At 56.0% G+C, this 20935-nt stretch overlaps 1 protein-coding gene across 3 annotated transcripts in view; it reads left to right on the top strand.

Moving 5' to 3' along the window:
• The window catches only part of TRPM2 (transient receptor potential cation channel subfamily M member 2), a 56974-nt gene extending 36796 nt beyond the window's left edge, over positions 1–20178 (top strand). Inside the window, exons 18-33 of one of the 3 annotated variants that reach the window (XM_074964138.1) lie at positions 2563–2681; positions 3036–3168; positions 3351–3522; positions 5146–5326; positions 6179–6360; positions 6644–6776; positions 9560–9647; positions 10304–10391; positions 11308–11459; positions 12042–12118; positions 12372–12473; positions 14161–14247; positions 14985–15090; positions 15791–15892; positions 16608–16724; positions 18360–20178. In XM_074964138.1, the coding sequence (XP_074820239.1) occupies positions 2563–2681; positions 3036–3168; positions 3351–3522; positions 5146–5326; positions 6179–6360; positions 6644–6776; positions 9560–9647; positions 10304–10391; positions 11308–11459; positions 12042–12118; positions 12372–12473; positions 14161–14247; positions 14985–15090; positions 15791–15892; positions 16608–16724; positions 18360–18485 (1965 nt within the window). In that variant the 3' untranslated portion in view covers positions 18486–20178. Of the gene's footprint in view, positions 1–2562; positions 2682–3035; positions 3169–3350; positions 3523–4614; positions 4768–5145; positions 5327–6178; positions 6361–6643; positions 6777–9559; positions 9648–10303; positions 10392–11307; positions 11460–12041; positions 12119–12371; positions 12474–14160; positions 14248–14984; positions 15091–15790; positions 15893–16607; positions 16725–18359 lie in introns of those variants that run through there. The other 2 variants (XM_074964139.1, XM_074964140.1) reach the window with 2 other exon arrangements.
• The last annotated feature ends 757 nt before the right edge of the window (positions 20179–20935 follow it).

Genomic DNA, 20935 nt, shown 5'->3' with positions numbered 1-20935 from the left:
CAGGAGCAGTTTCTGACACTACACTGGCAGCGCGCACCTCTGCACTGCCCACGGCGCCCTCTGCACCATGGCGCCCCTGGGCAGTCACCCGAGTGGCCCACCCCTAAGGCTGGCCCTGTAGTCTGGCCTGCTGTACATCATATACCAGAGAATTTCACCCAGCCACACCAGTATCAAGCTCAGTCACTTGTGTCTGCACGCCTTTCGGGAAGATGTGCTTTAGTCAATCCGAGACAGCGAATCCACCACTTCCCATGGTAGTTTGTTCCCGCTTGGCCCTCTGGTGTTCTTCAGACATCATTCTGCCCTGGCGGCTAATCTTCATTTAAAGTTACAGAGGCGCTCGGTGTTGGCAACACTTGGCTGTTTTATGTCCCGGCTGAAACCTCTGAAGAAGGTGGCAGAGCAGAAATATCAGCAGTACGGTCCTGTGCTTAGATGTCTTGGGCTAGCAAGCTGCGATGGGAAAAGATGAAGGGCCTGAAAGCACCGTATAATGAGAGGCAAGAGCATCAGAAGCTCCCTAAAAGTGGCGGGGTCATCAGCACCCGAACCGTGGCCCTGCCTCCTGCACCCGCCCCTTCCCCCTGAGGCCCTGCCCCTTCTCCCCCGTCCTCGCATCACACCTTGCCCCAAGATCCCGCTCCTGCGCTGCCTCTTCCCCCGATACCTCTCCACCCCCTCACCCCCATCCCTCACCCTTTTGGCCAGTGTAAAGTGATGGGGCCATGGCCCCCTAGTCCCCCTCCCCCGATGAAAGTAACAGCAGCCCTAAACCAGAAAAAGCTGCCCCTCCTCAAGGGGCTGGGGAGAGTTTCCAGGGTTGACACTGCAGCCCTAGCAGTCACCCAGTGGCCACAGGCCTGCGCTGGCGGGCTGGGAGCACATACCCAGGTAAGCTGGCTGAAGGTGGCATGGGTTCACCCTCTCTGTTCAAAACATGGGCCTTAGTTCCAATATGAATCAGTCTGGCTTCTGCTTCCAGCCATTGGTTCTTGTTCTGCCTTTTCCCCAAGATTAAAGAGCTCTTTAGCACCAAATATTTTCTCCCGTGCTTACTAGAAAGCATTGAGGGCATAGGCCTAACCCAAGTCGGGGGAGAAAATTTTGGTATCTCCGGCGTTTCGTAGTCTGCCTCCACCTGTCGGCCCTATTTACCCTTCCAAATCCATGACATAGCGTGAGGGACTAACAGGGGTCCGTCCTTTGGCGATTTGTAGCGATTACAGAGAGAGTCACTGATATTCTGGGCTGATTGAACTGGAGGGGTAGTTCAGGAGACCCCAGTACCCACAGGGAAAGTTGGTGGCATTCCCAAGGTTTTGTTTGAACTGCTCTTGTGGATACTTTTGGGCTGAGTCAGGGGAAGGAGGAGAAGTGCCCAAGATACTGAGACCTTCTTAAATGAAGGCACTAAGGCTCAGTACTGAAATAAGGAACTGGCAACTTTATGGACCCAGAGGTATCTCCCAACATCCTGTCCCACTGTGCTTTGAGTCCCCTGTAAAACCAAGCGTGGATATATTGGGGTGGTTCCAAGAGACCTGATCAGGAGCCTGGAGGGGATCTTCTCAGCACATGTGTGGATGGAATATTGCATCTTCCCACAGAAACTGTCCCATAACTGTAGCATAGATGAGAAGATGGGAAGACAGGGATTGTTTCTGTGGGAAGAGCTGTCCTTGTGTGTTTGTCCCAGAGCTAAGGTGAACGCAAGATCTGTTCTGTAACCCCATGGGAGGACAAAAAGCCATCGTCACCAGCAAGGATTCATAACTCACTGAGATGGAATCACAGAAAATGCCAGGTCCTTAGCTGGTGTTGATAGCACAAGTGCCCCTGACTTCTAGAGAGGTGGTCTATGTGACTTGAGTGGAGCTATGAGCCAGCTGAGAATCTGGCCCACTTCTCACAGCTAAGCAGTCAGGCCATGTTAGAAAGTGGGTTAGGAGAGCTCCAAAATGCTCCAAGATGTGATACTGGAGATTCATTGCCCTTTCGTTCCTCAGATCACTGAGAAATGATCTCAGGGTTTGGCCAAAGGGAAAACAGTAAGAATGAATCAGCCATGGGGGTGTATGCAAGGATCCTACCGGTCCCTTTGGAAATAACCGCAGTCAGATTCCCAGCCTCACTCCATTATGCAAAAGAAGAGTTCTAGGTCAGCCTCTCAAATGCACTAGCAAATATTTTACAGGACATCTAAGAACAGAACCTGCCACCTTCTTCAGAGGTTTAGGCCGGAACATAAAACAGCTAAGTGCTGCCAACACCAAGCGCCTCGGTAACTTTAGATGAAGTTTGGTCACCGGGGTAGAATGATGTCTGAAGAATACCAGAGGGCCCAGTCTCAGGGATTGTTGAGTATTCTCCTGGTGCCAAAATCACCATGGCAGGGAAATTCATTATCAATTGAAGCCCACTCCCCCATTTCCTCCCACCCCCTTGAAATCCAGCTCAGATTCCTGTTGGGGACCCAGCGCCACAATTGCTGTCTCAAGTGCATAGAAGCAGCCTATGTTCTGTTTATTGACATACCGAAACCACTTCTTTTCCTAACAGCTGTTCTATGACCCCGATGGCTTTGGGTTACTGAAAATGGCTTCCTTGTACTTCAGTGATTTCTGGAACAAACTGGATGTTTGCGCCATCTTGATCTTTATAACAGGACTGACCTGCCGGTGAGTACGTGGGATTCTGTAGGACGGTATAAAACTGCTTCTTTGCTGGAGCTGCTGGAAAACCAGGGAGGGGAATTTGCAAAAGAGGTGGTTGGAATTTTTTCAATGAAACATCTACGTTCAAATTTGGGATGAAACTTTTCATGGAAACGGGGATCATTTTGCCCAGCTCCGCGCTGTCCCCAGCTGCTGTGTCACTCCGTCAGATAGGTTTTGTGCTGTATCTATGGGACTCTCGGGGTAGACTTATTTGTTCCCCAGGAAAGCAGGCTGTGAATTTTTCTGTTATAAAAAGGCAGTAACATTGGTTAAGCCAATGCACTGATATGTCTTCCTTTCCCTTGTCTGTGTCAGATGGATCCCATCCACTTTATATCCAGGACGGATCATATTGTCTCTGGCTTTTATTATTTTCTGCTTGCGGCTGATGCATATTTTCACAGTCAGTAAAACTCTGGGGCCCAAGATCATCATAGTGAAGAGAATGGTAAGAGCTACTCCCCCCTGCAGATGGCATGATGTCAGTAGGAGCAGAGTGGGGCCTACGTGCAATATGTGATCCGGGTATCGGAGCTGTGCATGCCTTCGTTCTGGGAGAGGGTGTAATTCTCTGCACCTGATCTGTGGAGGGGAACCTTTTCACTCCTGCGTTGTCTCATGGCTTTGCAGATGAAGGACGTCTTCTTCTTCCTCTTCCTCTTGGCTGTCTGGGTTGTGTCCTTTGGCGTAGCCAAGCAAGCTATCCTGATCCATAACGAGGAGCGTGTGGACTGGATCTTCCGGGGCGTCATCTACCATTCCTACCTGACCATTTTTGGGCAGATCCCTTCCTACATCGATGGTACGGAACCTAGGGTTTCTCGCAGGCTCCTGGCTGGGCCATGAGATTTCCAAAGCGGAATGTCTTTGTTAAGTGCAGAGACACCCCTGTGCTTTTCTCGTATGGCTGAAACAGCTAGTCTCGTCCTGCCAGCGCGCAGGGGCTCCACACAGCTCAGCGCCTTCCCAGCAGGAGTCCAGTAGCAGCTCGGCTCTGAGATTCTGACCCAGAACAGCAGGAAATGAGGCTCAGAGTGAAAGAATGAAATTGAAATAAAACATGAAAGACAGAGAGAGCGAGAAGGGCAGAGAGGAGTGAATCTGGGGCTGTGCCCAGAGCTGGTTTGCTATGTCCTTTACCATGCACACCCTAGCTCAGACCAGCGTCACAGAAGGACATGAGCCCCTTCCCTGCTTTCACACCACTCTGAGGAAGGAATTTTGTAGAAATAAAACACAACGGGCCAGCGCATCCCTTCCGGGACACCTGCTTGATGCAGAGGCAACTCCCTCAAAGTCAATGGGCCAGATCGCGAGCTGGTGTCAATTGGTCTAGGCCCACTGAAGCCAGTGGATCATTACACCCATCAAACTGATGTCATGGAGTGGAGACTTGGGCTCAGTGCTTGTGTCGGAGAGGGTGGCATGAGGGGTCACCAGAGACAGGAGAACTAAAACTAAAGTGACCCTAAGAGCCTGATCCTGTGAGATGCTGAGCTCTCTCAGCTCTTGTTGCTGTCAGAGCATTGAGGATGCTCAGCATCTTTAAGGATCAGGACCAACAGCAGCAGGGACCCTTGCCTGACTGTCTCTCTCCCAGCATTCTCCACTTCCTTCACAAATGCATCCCAAATAGTGTCTCCACCCCACAGCTCTGCTGGCATGGGTGGGGTGGTGCCATTCATTAGTCATGCAGTCACATGACCATCACTGGTTTCCATGGAAATATTTGCGACTCCTGAAGGGGTTGCACATTTGCAGGGGAAGTGCCGGGTTTGCTATTAGTCATGTCTCTCCTCTTAAAGAGTTACTCTGACCCAGTCAGGCAGCAGAAACAACACCATGTGGCCAATCGCATGCTGTAAATGACAGCTAGAATAAAGCAGTGGGAGCCAGTCTGAGGATGGGAACTATGATTCCAAACGTACATGCACATGCAAAGGACAGTCTCCGGAATCGGGAATCCAGTGTGAATGACTCACCATTCTGAGAGAGGCCTGAATTCCGCTCATTGCCGGGTCAGCTCAACGCTGTTCTCCCAAGTCTAGTGGGTAACTCATCACTGATGAGTGACTGCACCTGGCAGCCTCGGGAGCGGAGCAGAGAAAAAAGCTCCAGCCGCTTTCCTACCCATGAGTAGCTGCTAAGAAACAACCAGTTACAAGCATCTCTTGCTCCAGCGTCCTAGAGGCAGCTGGGTGCAGCTGTGCCATGCAGGGACTGAGTTTGAGTTCCCGACGGAACTCCCTGGCCTGGACGGGCAGGAACAAACTAGTGTTTGCTATTAAGACGGCTGCTATTAAGCCAGTCTGTTTAAGGTGGGCTGCTGGGTCCAGGCAGAGCTGCCCAGAACAGCAGCATGTAACACACAGCTGGGACAATGACAGAGCCTGCCATTGTGAAACTCTGGTCTCTTCTCTCGCAGGGGTGAACTTCAATCTGGATCAGTGCAGCCCGAATGGAACAGACCCCTACAAGCCCAAGTGCCCCGAGAGCAATAAGGATAAGCGGCCCGTCTTCCCCGAATGGCTGACAGTCATCTTGCTCTGCCTGTATCTGCTCTTCACAAACATCCTCCTCCTCAACCTGCTCATCGCCATGTTCAAGTGAGTCCGACCCAGCACCGCCACCCCCTGCTCACTGCACCTGTGGGGGGCCATCGGGCGAAGAGAGGGTGAATTAATGCTATAGTAAATGGGGGGGGGTTTGCTCAGTGCTGGAGTAAATGGGCGTGAGGGGGACAGCATGCCAGGCATACCACTGCTCGAGGGCAAGCAGTATAGGGGCTTCAGCAGCGAGGCACTGCAGGCGCGAGCCCGGGTGGGTCCCAGGAACTGCTCAGACACAAGGCTCAAGGCACTTGTCTATGTGGAGGGGGGTGGATTGGGGGCCCCAAGTGCCCTGACCTTCCTGGGGGGTGGATGGACGGTCCCAGCTGCACTGGCGTGTCTGGGGGGTGGATTGGGGGCGCCAGGTGACCTGACCTGCCTGGGGGGGTGTGGATTGGGGGTCGTGGGTGCCCTGACCAGCTTGAGGGGTGAATGTGGGGTCCCAGCTGCACTGGCCAGCACGCAGGCTAGCTCCCGGGCACACTGGCTCAGATGTCAGGTGACCTGCTCTAGATGCAAGCCTGAGGTACCAGCCAAAAGCCTGAGGAACCTGGTGCTGGTGAACTGGCTGGGTGCTGTGGTGCAGACACATTGACAGGCCCCCAGGCAAGGGTCCACCTGCCCCTCCTTTGGGAGCCCGCCCACCCCTCTGTGCTGGGGCCAACCCCTGTGCTCTGCAGAGCAGCAGGAAGGGAGGCCAGGAATGAAAGGAAAATCAAGGCTGGAAGCCAGCGAGAAGGGCAGAGCGCTGTGCCTGGGGCGGTGCCCAGTGCCGGCTTGCAGAGCCCCTGCCTGGCACCAGCTGGTATGAGCGTAGCTAACCCCTCGCCCCCTGGGCCCTCCTCCCAGCTACACATTCCAGCAAGTGCAGGAGCACACCGACCAGATCTGGAAGTTCCAGCGGCACGACCTGATTGAGGAGTATCACGGCCGGCCTGCTGCTCCCCCGCCCTTCATCCTCTTCAACCACTTGCAGCTTTTCATCAAGAGGGTCCTGCTCCGGCAGCCAGCGAAGCGGCACAAACAGCTCAGTAAGGAGCTCCTTCCCAGGCCAGGCCAGGCCGGGCGTGACACGGTGGGGCCTCGCCTCCGCTAGGCTGGGCCAGGGTGACGGTGCATCGCGGGCCACAGGGGTTTGCAGCATTGCACTGCCATGGCTCAAAGGGCCACGGGGAAGTGATGACGTTCTCCAGGCCCGACTGGGATCTGGAGGAGACATAGTACCACTGGGGTCTGAGTGGCCTGGAGTAGGGCCTGGGTCTGAGGGACCTGGGGGTTCTCCTCCGGTGCTCAGCTCTTCGGTTTCTCCTGCAGAAGAAAAGCTGGAGAAGAACGAGGAAGCGGCCCTTCTTTCCTGGGAGACGTACCTGAAGGAGAACTACCTGCAGCACCAGCAGTGCCAGGAGAAGCAGAACATGGAGCAAAATATCCGAGACGTCGTGCAGAGGTACCGGCCCATCTTGCCCGCGTTCCCCTAGGAAAGACCCATGGGTGTCAGTGCTCTCTGCCGTCACGAAGAGAGCTCTGAGTGGGGAGCCTTGGGCAGCTGTCCCCAGGGCCCCCTTCCTAGTCCCCCTGAAGCCGGTGAGAAAAACAACCACGTCTACATGCATATCTCTCCTACTTAAAGCCCCGGCATCCCAGGCAGGCCTGGCTTCTTCACACGACCCAGTGGGGGCCGTCTCAGTCTGGCGCCCCCAAACAGCTACTCCCCTCTCTTGAGAGAGAGGCCCCCTTTTTAGACCCCACTATAGTTCTTTGGCTCTCCAGTGTTCCTGGGCCTTCCCCGTCCTGGCGTTGTCCCTTAATAGCCCTTAAGTGTTTGTGAAGAAGTGGCTTATCCTTTTCTGCTTGTTTCTCCTGACAGTCCCCATTAAACTAAACTCAAGCAGTTTTCACGGTAACATGCCAATAACCAGGTCGACACAGAGTATTCGTGCATTATTACCAACCCATCACACCCTGCCCCCAGCGCATGGAGCTGTGATAGCCCTGGGGCATTCCCATCCAGTGCGTCCGGCTCGGGTGTGACAGAATCTGTGCGGGGACTCATCGCACTGCTGGGACGATAGATCAGCAATGCTTTGTTTCCCTTTCGCAGCCTCTTTCCTTATAACCCAGCTGTTTCGCTCCCATTCCCATTGCCCCCAGCACGCTAACAGGCTGCTGGAGCTCCCTCCAGAACCTGTCTCCTCAATCGGGGGGCCACTGCAGAGTGAGACACGCTTCTCTCTTCCCTTGGGGGCTGCGTGGGTGGCTCTGCAGTGCTCCAAGCACTAGACCAAGGGATCGATGACTAGTGGTTTTGGGGCTTATAGTGCAAACTCAGCCCAAGGTAAGCCAAGCACTTGGTGTATCTACCCAGAAAGAGCCACTGGAATGGCCATTGAGCCCTGCCGAGGGTGCACTGCAATGCACTTGGCTTCTCTCCCTGGGACCCTGGCTGGCACTGGCTGGGGATGCTGCAGGGGCAGTGCACTCAGTGGTTTGGGAAAGCGAGCATCCCTCTGCAGTGACTCCTTCTGTCGACTCGATGGGTTCCAGTGAAGTCCGGAGCGGAGGGATAGGTCAGTGGAGAAGAGCCGTCGGATTATTAGGGCTCAGGTGCACTGGAGACAAGGAAAGAATCACTGTTAGTTAGTTCTCTGGCCCCAGCCACAGGGGGCCCGCCGAGGCCAATGGAAGCCCCTATCCAGCAGCCAGCGGAGATATAGGGCATACGTGTGGGAGTGATTTGGAGCCCTTGCACGTCCAGAGGGTACGTTTGGAGTGTCAAGGAGCCACTTGGACCTGGAGGCTCCATGAAGAGCCCTGTTCACTCTATCAGTTACTTCTGGCAAAATGGCTCCTGGACAGTCCTGGGCTGGCACAGGTGTCAATGAGAGCAGGATGTGGCCCATTCTCTGCAGGGCTATAGGCATAGGCACCAACTTCTCCTGGTGCCGGTGGGTGCTTGATCCCACCCAGCCCCTGGCCCCTCCCCAACTCCACCCCTGCCCTTGCCCCGTCCCCATTCCAACCCCTTCCCGAAAGTCCCCGCCCCAACTTTGCCCCCTCCCTGCCCCTATTGGACTCATTCCCCAAATCCCCACCCCGGCCCTGCCTTTTCCCCGCCTCCTCCCCTGAGCGCGCCGCGCTTCCACTTCTCCCCGCTCCCTCCCAGAGCTCATTATGTCGCGAAACAGCTGTTTTGTAGCGGCAAGAGCTGGGAGGAGAAGTGGGGAAGCGGCGTGCTCGGGGAGGAGACAGAGGTGAGGTGAGCTGGAGTGGGGGGCCGGGGCGGGGAGCTTGGCTGCCGGTGGGTGCCGAGCACCCACCAATTTTTCCCTGTGGGTGCTCCAGCCCTGGAGCGCCCATGGAGTCAGGCTTAGCTAAGCCTGCTGTCTGCTGTGGCAGAGCCACTGGCTGGGGAGATGGTGGGTTGTGGGTGAGACATGCAATGCAGCTTGTGAGGAGATTTAGTGCACACGGAAGTTGCCTGGTGGCGTTGGGCAGAGCCAAGCAGAAGGCAGGTAGGTGTGTGCCAGCCCTTGCCCAGGCCACATCGCACCTCGGGGTGAGCTTGCAGGACACTGTGGGCTCCACTGTCAATGTGATCTGCAGAAATGGGACTCAGGGGCAAACCAAAGGCTACAGCTCTAGCCAGATGCAGCAGCGAGCGAGCAGGGCCTGAGCAGCAGTTATGCATGGCTAGTGGTGTGTCATTCACGTGTGCTGAACCTCTCACTTAGTATGGGCCAGACTGGCCCTGCTGCCAACGCAGAGAGGGCAAGGAGCTGGCCCACCTCCATGCACTCTGCACCAGCGTGTGCACACGGGCAGGGAGGAGCAGCCCCCAGCATGGCTGCTGAGGAACGGGCCTCTCTGCCTTGCCAAGGGATGTGCCACGTGCACACTCAGCTGTGCTCCAGGGAGCGGGGGACACTGAGGCACAACCCTCCGCAGAGCTGCCCGGGGGCAGTTCCATCCTGCCTCCTCTCAGGGCTGGGTCTGACCAGCATCCACCAGGGACGATGAACAATGAGGGGCGCTGGGAATGCAAAGGCGGGAATTCGGCACTTTGAGCTGGCAGGCTGTGTGAGGGGCAGGAGGTCTGTGGGCAGCGCTGTGTGAAGGCACGCAGGCTGCCCTGACCCTGGAGCAGTGCCTCGCTGGCTGTATGTCGCTGCGTGGGACGCCTGCTCAGCGCCTCATTCCCCAAGGCCCCTGTCTCCTCTCACCCGCTCGCAGGGTGGATGTGTTGGCAGAGTTGCTGGATTTGGATCAGGTGAAGAGGACCGGACTGGTGGAGCAGAGGCTGACTGGTCTGGAAGAGCAGGTGAGACAGAGCTCGAGGCGCATGGAGAGGACAGATGTTGTCACAGATGGCCTTGCGTGGAGTGGGTGGCATTTGGGATTGGGGGCTATATCAGGGGCACTTGGGATCGGGAGGGGGAACTGGGCTGGGGCCTGGGCAGCCGGCCATGTTCAGGATCGGGAGGTCATGGGGGAGGGCCCAGGGAGTGGGTCAGAGGCTGGGGAGTGGGTTGAACTCAGGATCAGGCAGCCAAGACATCTCATCCAAGCTACTCTGGGAAAACTTGCGCTATTTGAGGGGCAATATAGTCCCATCCCACCGCTGAGCCTCAGCTCCTCTTCCATTTGAGTCCCTTCAGCAGAGGAAGCCCAGCAGAACTGGGCACTGATTTCAGTCCCAAGGTCAGAGGAATTACACGGAGGGTTACGCCCCCTGAGACCGTCTCCGGCGAGGGGCGCTCCAACCACTGTCCCGACAAAGCGGGGCCACGCCCCTTCTGGCTCTCACAATCACAGTAAAATTGAACTAAACCGAAACCCAACCACATCCCTGAGCCTGGAAATGGGGCATCCACACCCGCCCCTCTCTCCCCGCCTCCCCCGCCCATGTCCGAGCTGGGCCCTGGGTGGGAGCTCTGGGAGGTGGCTTTCCCTGACGGTCTGCTCTGCTCTGGATAGGTGTCCCAGACCGCCAAGACCCTGGCCTGGATCGTGCGGGCCCTGCGTGGGAATGGATTTGGTTCAGAGGAGGACGCACCCACCGTGGGTAAGTCCAGCCAGTCTCTGGCTGACAGCATGTGAGAGGAAAGACCAGCCTTTGTCTTCGAGGACCCATTTCTCCTCTCGCTTCTCCAGGGTTCCCACCAGCGTCACTCCGCTGGCTCCAGCGCAGGCCTGATTGGCGCCAGTGCAGCTGCCAGGCCTGAGAGAGGACAGGGCAAGGGGCTCCTAGGTGAGCTGGGTAGCAGGCCCTGCCCCATTGCAGAAGGAGCACAGAGAGTCTTGGATGCCCTGAGCTGGGGGAAGGGAGGAGGGGTTGCGCCTATTCCCATGGCAGGCAGGGGGCATTGTGCCCAGGCTGGGAGGCTCGCTGACAGCTTCCGCGTACCCCGTGTGGGCTGTGCCGTGGCGGCTGGATGCTACACAGCGCAGCAGGCTCCTACTAATTCCCCTCCCTGCCTCCAGCCCCACTGTACTGGAGATCGTCCTTCCCACCCCTTCCCCAGCAGCTTCCCACCTCCACTTGCCCCACAGCTCCCTCCCATGCTGGATTCCTTCTCGGGGTCCGTGCAGGGAGAGCAGGGCTGTGGGACGGGGAGGTGGCAGGGGCATATGTGTGACTGTGCTGGGGAAGAGAGGGGAGGCAGACCCACTTCTATGGGGCAATGCAACAAATAGCAAGTTCTAGGCCGAAATCTTCAATAGTCAGTGTCCTGTGCAGACAATGCCCGCCACTTGGGGGCGGCCAGGGGCACAGGGCCTGAAGCCTACTGGCCCCAGCAGGAGACTGTCCAGTGATCCCAGTGGGCTTTGGGTCAGGCCCAGAGAGTGGTGAAGGAAAGCCATTCTTATGGGGAAACCCAGCTAACCCTGGCAGCAGGAACCCAATTGCTTTCACCCTAACCCTTCTCAGAGGTCCTCTGCTCCATGGGGGGTCTCGGCTCTTTGTGTTTGTCTCCCAGTCCCCAGCAAAGCTCCGGAGCTGAAGGAATACGGCTTGGAGGAGAAGCCCGAGGAGACGACGGCTCTGTACCATGTGAGCGCCCGCAACCTCCTCTATCCCAGCTCCTCCACAGTCCGTTTCCCGGTGCCGGACGAGAAGGTGCCCTGGGAGGTAGGGGAGTGCCACTGTAGGGAGCAGGGCCTGTGGCTGGGAGATCTGCCCGGAGCAGAGGGGCCATAGCCTGTGATGCTTGGGGCATGTTGATGGAGGCAGGCAGGGCCAGTGGGCAGAGCACTGAGCCGGGAGCCAGGAACCCCTGCCCCCGGCTCTGACGCTGCCTCACTCAGTGACCCTAGGCCCAAGATGTCAAGCGTGGGGGCCTCCAGCCATGGTTCGACCTGGAGCCACGTGGCCTGGGGAGGGGAGGGAGCTCAGCAGCTCAGTGCAGCAGGCCGAGGGGAGTACGGACCTACCTGCGGAATTAACCGCTGCACTTTGGGCACTTCCCACTGAGGATGCTGGGCTCCCCCTTGTTGTGCCAGTGTCTATGCCGACCTGAGTCCCGTTTCCAGCAGTGAGTTGGGCACTCGTTGCAGGTCAGTGGGAGGTGTATCCCTCGGATGGTTGTTCCTCTGGGCCACCTTGGGGTCCGCCAGCTCTCTGGAGGGGGCTATGCCATCCTGGAGCCGCTGGCGGAAGGGCTGTGCCCCTGGGCCGGAGGGATGCGTGTGAAGTGGTTTGTGTGCTCTGCAGGTGGAGTTCCAGATCTATGACCCTCCCTTCTACGTGGCAGACAGGAAGGAGATTGCTGCGTGCGATCCTCTCAGAGAGTGAGTGTGGGATCAGGTAGTCTCTCTCTCTCTCTCTCTCTCATATTCTCTCAACCCCCGACCTCTCTTCCAGCCCCCGGCTTTTGTGTATCCATCTCCTCCACTGGCTGTCTGTCTCTGCCAGCAGCACTCTCCTGCCCGCTGCCCAGCCCTGGCTCTCTGCCGTGCCAGCCGGCTGGCTCCGCCGGTGTTTGTGGCTGCTGGCCAGCACCGTGCATGCTGAAGAGGACAGGGGCTCTGTTCTGTCTTCCAGCTCCCTGGAGGCTCTTTCGAAGATAAACTACAATGCGATGGATGGACTGATCAACCGGCAGAGCTTCCACGGCACGTATACCATCCAGAACAGGCTGCCGCTGTGAGTGAGCCGGGCGGGGGGTTCTCACACAAACACTGCCCAAGCAAACTGGCTCTGTTGCCTCGGCGCTTTGGCTCCGGCTCAGTGGTACCATGTCTCCCAGGGGCGGGGAGGAAGAGGGCAGCCCAACGTCAGGCCAGTCACAAGCCCGATGTGCCCCCTGCGGTCTCACAGTGCAGTGCAGTGACTCAGATCTCATGGGCAGCGTGTGGACGCCCCCTTTGGGGAGCCTAGCCCGCAGCCCTGCCCCTTCTGCCCTAGGCCCCGCCCCCTCACCCACAGGAGCCCTGAGCTCCCCTCCCCCTCACGGCCAGAGGAGCCCCAGCCGAACCACTCAGACCCCCAGGCTGCGGCTGGCCCAAGCACCAGCCCAACCCCTGGGCCGCCAGCCAGCCCGAGCCACCCCGGCCACTGGCCAGCCTAGGTTTTCCCTGGCCACCAGCTGCCCCAGTCTGCCAGCTGGCCCAAGCCACCGGCAGGCTGAGCCCTGGCTCCAGACTGCTGCCCGAGCGGCGGAGGCCCTGCCTGCTTCAGGGGAGAGGGGAAGCGAGGGCGGGGCTTCCGAGCAGAGCGTGGGCAGGGCCACGGCCTAGGTTTGCGGAGAGCTGGCGTATTATACCTGCCGCCCATGTCTGATCTTAACGCAGAAGGAGGCCTGGTGCAGCGGTGGGTTGCTCACTTGTGATCAGAGTGGTTAGTTCTCCACTCGCACTGTCTGGGATCACTCCATTAAATCCAGCGGAGTTGTTCCTGACATACACCCACAGGTGGGAGGTGGAATCAGGTCCCTAATCTCCATCCGCATCTCCCTCAGATTAGCAGCGAGAGGGGCTGCTACCTGCCCCATGTTATATGAACCTGAGCAGTGCTTGGAAAACACAAGGAAGCTCAGGAGGTGCCCAGCTCCACTCACCAGGTCTTGGGTTTCCTGAAACAGCCTGAAATGTTGCAGCTGCCCTGCCTGACTCCCCCACTCCTTTCCAATCTGCCCGGCAGTTTCAAGGGAAGAGGCAAGCTGTTCACTTGGGGCTGGGGAAAGGGAAAGAAACCCTAACGTGTCAAAGCAAGTTCTACAGGGGCAAACATTTCTACCCAACTTCACTCTGCAAACTTCTCTCCATGGACAGGGACCAGGCTGTGTGTCTGATGGTGCCTCTGGCACTGTGGAAAATAGTGCCCTTGATCCTAAACCAACCAAAGCTCCATGCAATTGTCGCCTAGAAGCCTCATGACAAAGCGAAATGGCAATGGCCGATGGCTCCCGGATGGTGAACAAGAACCAAGAGACATGGCCCTTTCTACCCTGGTGGAAGCATTCCCACCTTCCAATGCACCCCCCACTGCTCTGGGTAACCCCACTGTGCACTCGTAACTAGAAGCCACCATAACGTCTCCCGTCCTGGTGAAGACGTCTGGAATGTTTGTTTACGTTCATTTCCTGAAATTGGGTTGAGCAATTATCCTTTGATGATTGGAATTTTCCAAAGCTCTAAAAAGCAAAAATGGGAGTGGAAATGTGTATTCCTCCAGTGCTGTGCTGAAACATTTCCAGTGCCTTTGTTGTTTGAACAAACACAGTGTCACCCCATGGCATTGGCTGTTGAGTTCCATGAGCGACGGCGTGATTGAACAAGCCAATAATCCTGGCAAAGGGATACCAACGCCTCTCTGGCTCTTTCTGTGCTAGGAATCCTATGGGCAGGACGGGGTTACGAGGCCGAGGAAGCCTACGCTGCTTTGGACCGAACCATGCACTGCACCCCATAGTGACGCGGTGAGTACAGCAAGTGAGATCTCGGCTTGCACGTCTGGACACCGTTCTACTCGCATGTGGCAGTTCCTTGACTAGAGCAGCACCCTCGACTGGCTGAGCTAGGAACATTACATCTGTAACGCACGGGGCAGAGGCCTCTGTCGTACAGAAGGAAATGTACTGCTAAAACAATTCCCGTTCTTTGTTTTAAATAAAGAGCAGACTGTTCTTATTTCATAGACCATGGTGCTATTGTGTAGCAATTGGATCTTTGATAATCTTCTGTTATTGCTTAGCACTTACAGTAAACACCACTTAACTCTTTCAAAGCACTTTACAGTCATTAGCTAACTGATGCTCACTGCACTCATATAGGTAAGTATTAGATCCCCCCAGGAGGTAAATGACTAGCCCAAGGCCACGTGGTGAATTGGGAGCAGAGAAAGGATTAGACTTCAAATGTCCCTGGTGTCTGTCTGGCCCCACAACCATGCTTAACCTCTTATCTCAGGAGCCGTGCTTTCCTCTTGTTATCCTGCAAACAGGGCTGGGGGATCTTGGGAAACTGGCTTGTTTTCTAACAGATGTAAAAGCTAGGAGCGTGTAATCTCTTTGATGATGTTTGTGAGAGCTCGGGGTCTCCAGCAAAGTCCATCACCACCCTCCCTGAGCACTGAAACTGATCTTCACTGCCATGCCACGGGGAGGTACGGGAGGAGCCAGCTCCCAGGGCAGCATGACACATTTCTCTTTTGTAGCTGGAGAAGGAATATGGATGGATCCATTTATAGAAAGAGCCTAAAGAAAATGCTGGAGGTCTTAGTTGTCAAGTCTCCTGTGTCAGATCACTGGGCTCTGCCAGGGGTAAGTGCTAAGGAGCCCATCGACCTGACCTAGCTTTGAAAGGCTCAGAAAACATAGGCAGATCAGTCAGTGCAGAGAGACGTTATTGGCATCACAAGCTATACCCATGTTACCAAAACGTAAAACATAGGCCCTGTGGGTCTCTGCAGGAGGGAGATACAATCTGCCCCCAGCTGGGATTCAGGGCATCTTATCCCCCATGCCCAGAGGTCTCATAATTCTGCCAGAACAGCCCAGTTGTCCATCTGGCCGTAGCCTGTCCAATGCAGGATGCACCTTATAACGCAATACAGTACTACAAGTGGCATTTCATTGTCCCCCGGCCCAGCAGGTGATTAATAGTCCGTATCATTTTCCTCCTTGCTAGTTTAACAGTCAGTTCTGACTCAGGAGTGTCTGCTCAAAGCCTGGCCTCAGAATCACCATGTGGCAGTGAGTTCCAGAGGTGAATTAAGTTATGTGCAAAACCATATTTCCATGCACACCTGAGGAGTTTCTGCCATGGGCATCCCTTCACTCCTTGCCCAGAGCAGACAGTGGGATGCTCCATGCTTGTCCCCCCATCTGGGGCAGTGCATGGTTTGGGAACTCCTGCTTCCTTAGTAGCAAGCATTGGGCCTGCTCTCTTTGTTGTAGTCAGGGAGGATTCCCAGCTGTCTGTTCAGACAGTGCCCCGTTGTGATGGTCTGGTTTTGTGCAGGGATCACTGGAGCCAGGGGAATCGCTGCCACTGAAGCTGAAGAAGGTCCTGAGGAGGGAGTTCTGGCCACAGTTCCAGAACCTGCTGAACCAAGGTGCAGAGGTATGCTGGGAACGCCGCATGGCACCATGCTGGGGAAGCAGGACAAGAATCAGACACCCATTCCCATGATGATAACATGCCAATTCCTTCCATGCAGGACAGGGTGACCCCCAGAATAAGCCTGGGCTGCAGTTCTGTGTACATGACCCTGGTGTGGTCTGCGGAAGTGAGGACGGAGGAATGGTAGAATAGGCCAGGATTGTCCTGCAGGGCACAACAACCATTGCGTGGGACTTGCTGTGGTTAAGCAGAGCTCCCAGGCAATGGCCCAGAGTTCCCTTGGGACACCTCTGGCTGCAGGACCGTCCCATGAGAGGGATGCTGTATGTGAAAGCAGGACTTTCCCACAGCCCACACTCTGTCACAGTTCCTTACAAGTGGGCGGGGCCACCAGTGCCCAAACCCTGTCCCTGTCCCCCTGCTGCCCCTTCTCCCAGAAGCCCTGCCCCTGCAACACCCCTACTCCTAGAGGCCCCACCCTCACACCACCCCTTCCCTGAGGCCCCACCCCCATGCCTTCTCTTCCCCCCAACAGCCCGCCTCCCACTCACTCCTCTCCACGCCCTCCCCTTCTCGCTCGCCCTTACGGCAGGTAAAAAGTGGGGGGGGCATGGCCCCCCCGTTCCGGCACTCCTGAGCCAGGTCACAGCTGACCTTCTGCTAGCACACTGAAACCCAAGGGGAACCCTTCCCAGCTGCCTCCTCTGTCCCTCAGGTATACAAAGGCTACGTCGATGACCCCAGGAACATGGACAATGCCTGGATCGAGACAGTGGCCATCAACGTGCACTTTGAAGATAAGAACGACGTGCAGATGAAGCAGCTGAACTCGGTAAATGCCTTTTGCCTTCTGTCTCACAAAGCACTAGCTTCCGTACAGAAAGGCCTCGCCCCCAGGACTGGGCTGAGCAGGCATTCACTGAAGTCAATGAAGAGCCTCATGCCAACTTGGGTGGGTGTGGGATCAAGCCGCAGAGTTTGGGGAATGGCCCAGATCTCAGCAGCACGGTGGTGGTGTGTCCACAACTCTTGTGGTCCCATTCCATCCTGCTTCTCTGCCTGCAGGTGGGAGGGACCCAGCCTGGACAATGCAGAGAAGGAGCAGGTGAGAGAGGGCTCCTGGATAGCAATGGGGGTGGTGGAGAAATGGAGCTAGGCAGGGGGGAGAAGGAGTGAAAGGGGCTGCGAGAGGAGAGCAATGGGCGGGAGGGAGGAGAGACCATGGTAGGGTTGCTAACCCTCCCGATTTGGCCGGGAGTCTCCTGGAATCAGGCTCGATCTCCTGGAGACTGCTGAAGCCAGTAGTAGGCTGCAAAAATTCCGGTGGCTCAGAGGGGCTAAGGCAGGCTCCCTACCTGCCCTGGCTCCGCACCACTCCCAGAAGCAGCGACATGTCCAGCAGCGGCTCCTAGGAGGAGGCGCGGCAAGGAGGGGGGTCTCTGCGTGCTGCCCCTGTCCTAAGCATCGACTCCGCAGCTCCCATTGGCTGGGAATGGGGAACTGCAGCCAATGGGAGCTGCAGGGGCGGTGCTTGCAGGCAGGGACAGCACGCAGAGCCGTCTGGTCACCTGTGAGCATAGGAGCCGTTGCTGGACATGCCGCCACTTCCGAGGTAAGCACTGCCCAGCCGGAGCCTGCACCCTGAACCCCTACCACACCACAACCCTCTGCCTCAGTCCCCTCCCGCACCCAAACTCCATCCCAGACCCCGCACTCCAAACCCTCTCCCGCATCTCAGCCCCCTGCCCCAGGCTCAGCTTGGAGCCCCCTCCCATACTCTGAACCCCTCAGTCCCACCCCCCAGCCCAGAGCCTGCACCCCATCCCCCTGCTCCAGCCTGGTGAAAGCAAGTGAGGGTGGGGGAGAGCGAGCGATGGAGGCAGGGGGGCTGGAGTGAGTGGGGAAAAGGGGCCTCGGAGAAGGGGTGGGGCAGGCGTGGGGCCTTGGGAAAGGGGCGGGGCTAGGGTGTTTGGGTTTGTGTGATTAGACAGTTGGCAACCCTAGACCAGGGAGAAGCGCAGTGGTGGAGCAGGGCATGCTGTTAAGTTTGTTGTGTAAGGACCGTACATGCAGCAGCAGGCACCATGAGACCAGATCCCAGGAAAGTTCGATGACTTCCTTCATTCGAAATCTATTACCTGCCTGACACTCGCCTTCACTCAGCATTGAGGGAGGGCAGCTGGACCATTGCTGTGTCCTGGGGGAAGGAACGGCATCTCATTGGTGGCGAGGACATAGCCCCAGGAACTGGCTTTTATCCAACACTGTTGGCGTTCCCTTGTTAAAACACCAATAGTCAGTGCTTGTGCTAGTCCTGGGTAATCAAGGCTTGGGGAAAACAGCTCGTCCACACCTGAGCCATCCCGTCTCAGGCTTTGCTGTGCCAGCCACGTGCCGAGTGCAGCTGGAAATATGCATTCTGTGGCAATGTGAGCCTGCGTGTAACGTCTTTGATTTCCTCTCCCAGTTTCTCCAGGGCAGCGACCCAGAGGCGTGCGTCCGGTGGCAGCTGGTGGACAAGAGAATTCCACTGTACGCAAACCACAAGGAACTGCTGCAGAAGGTGACTGCTCTTTTGGGGGCCTATTACTGATGTTACGGCCGCCACCTGGGATGGATTTTTCCGGAGCTGGGAGAAGCATCATGGAGATCTGCCTGCCTGGTCCCCTTGTCTCCTGTTGCTCTAGACTGGGGCTTTGGGTGTGTACCTTGGCTTAACCCTCCAGGATCAGCGGGACTGTGGGTAACATGCCATGCTGCATGACTCTCCTCACTCTCTTGTATCATTACTTGCGAGTGAACGCAGCACTCTCGTGAGACACAGATGGCAGCAGCTTGTGCCAGGCCGTCGTCCTTGCAGGAGTTGCCCCACACAGCTCTGCCAATGTACAACAAATTTAGCTGGCAGCTTCCCCTGTTGTTGTGGTCTTGGCTTTCTCCTGGGTGGAGTCTGACGCTTTGGCTGAGTTAGCATTGAGTTTGGGATGTGCACATGTGGGACCTGGAAAGAGACTTAACTCATGGGCCAGTTTTCCCACCCATGTCTCTAGAGGTGAAAGGCTTCTGATGTGTGGTGCCACCTAGTACCGGGCCAGGACACCTGCGTTCAGTTCCTAGCTCTGCCACAGACTCCCTGGGGGAGCTTGGGCCCATCACTTAGGGAGGGACTCACAAAAGTTCTAAGTCCCATGGGCAGAGGAGTCCCGCTCTTGTGTATCAGCACCTCCCCTTGGCTGGCTTAGGCAGTCCCACCTAGCATGCTGGCTTTGTGGGCATATTCTCAGGTGCAAGTCTCTCCCCATGCATTTTATAGGGACCCTAGGCACTGAACGCAGCTTTGTGGATCCCAGTGTGAGCCTGTGATTTGGTAGGCTCCGCAACGCCCAACGTCACATCACCTAAGTCCCTTTGTAACTCTGGGCCCGAGTTTCTTTAGGCCTCAGTTCCCTGTCTGTACCATGGCTCCTCTGGCTCACCTGTGGAGATTGTAGGCTCTGCACAGCAGGGGCTGTCTCTCCCTGTGTTATGTACAGCGCCTGGCACAATGAGTGCCTCGTCCTTGCTGGGGCCCCCAGTCCCTACTGTCATGGCGTACGCTAACACTAATGGGGACGGGCAGCAGATCCCACGGCCTGCCCTCACGCTGCCGCTGACGCACCTGGGCTACCGTACATCCTCTTTCTAAGGGACATTGCTCCATCCACTACACTCACCCCACTCCTAGGGGCACCTGAGCATGGATTTAGGCCAACACCTCACTACTAGGCCAGTCCATATGGGGTCTTCCCACTGCCCCCTCCCTTTCATTCCAGGTACCCTCTGTTTTTTTCTTGATGCCTCCTCTGAACCTTGTCTGCTCCTGTGTATGTCAGCCATGGTCATGCTCTCCTGGGCTTGGAGAACAGCAGGGATCTTTGTCTAGGCTGGCACTGGTACTGCTTCAAGGAATACGAAGCAGGTGTCTCCCTTCCCCCCCATCAGCCAGTTGCTATGTCTCGCTCGTAGCCCTGAGCTCAGACATCCTGGAAGGCACGTGCTTGGAAGACACTCCGGAGCCCAGGGTTTCACAGAGCTCATGTCACTTCTCTACCTCTGCCAGAGGCACCGACCTGGATGTCAGACCTCTCCCTTGCACCTGATCACACTCACATCACTCACCTTGGACCCGGAGGATGCTGAATGTTGTGGCTCCTCTACAGACTTATTTGTAAAGTGCTTTGGGATCTCTTGGCCTGGAAGCGTCTCTATTGTGTGTAAAAAGAAAAGGAGGACTTGTGGCACCTTAGAGACTAACCAATTTATTTGAGCATAAGCTTTCGTGAGCTACAGCTCACTTCATCGGATGCATTCAGTGGAAAATACAGTGAGGAGATTTATATACACACAGAACATGAAAAATTGGGTGTTTATCATGCACACTGTAAGGAGAGTGATCACTTAAGATGAGCTATTACCAGCAGGAGAGTGGGGGGGGGGGGGAGAAAACCTTTTGTAGTGATAATCAAGGTGGGCCATTTCCAGCAGTTAACAAGAACGTCTGAGGAACAGTGCGGGGGGGCGGGGGGAAAATAAACAAGGGGAAATAGTTTTACTTTGTGTAATGACTCAACCACTCCCAGTCTCTATTCAAGCCTAAGTTAATTGTATCCAATTTGCAAATTAATTCCAATTCAGCAGTCTCTCGCTGGAGTCTGTTTTTGAAGTCTTTTTGTTGAAGAATTGCCACTTTTAGGTCAGAAATCGAGTGACCAGAGAGATTGAAGTGTTCTCCGACTGGTTTATGAATGTTATAAATCTTGACATCTGATTTGTGTCCATTTATTCTTTTACGTAGAGACTGTCCAGTTTGACCAATGTACATGGCAGAGGGGCATTGCTGGCACATGATGGCATATATCACATTGGTAGATGTGCAGGTGAACGAGCCTCTTATTGTAGTTGTAAGAATGTTTGATAGAGATCTTGTAGGCATTTGTCTCTGTCTGAGGGGTTGGAGCAGATCCGGTTGTATCGTAGAGCTTGGCTGTAGACAATGGATCGTGT

The sequence above is a fragment of the Natator depressus genome, chromosome 9, assembly GCF_965152275.1.
Source record: "Natator depressus isolate rNatDep1 chromosome 9, rNatDep2.hap1, whole genome shotgun sequence".
NCBI classification, from domain to species: domain Eukaryota; kingdom Metazoa; phylum Chordata; order Testudines; family Cheloniidae; genus Natator; species Natator depressus.
This window is presented reverse-complemented; position numbering and strand designations above follow the sequence as displayed.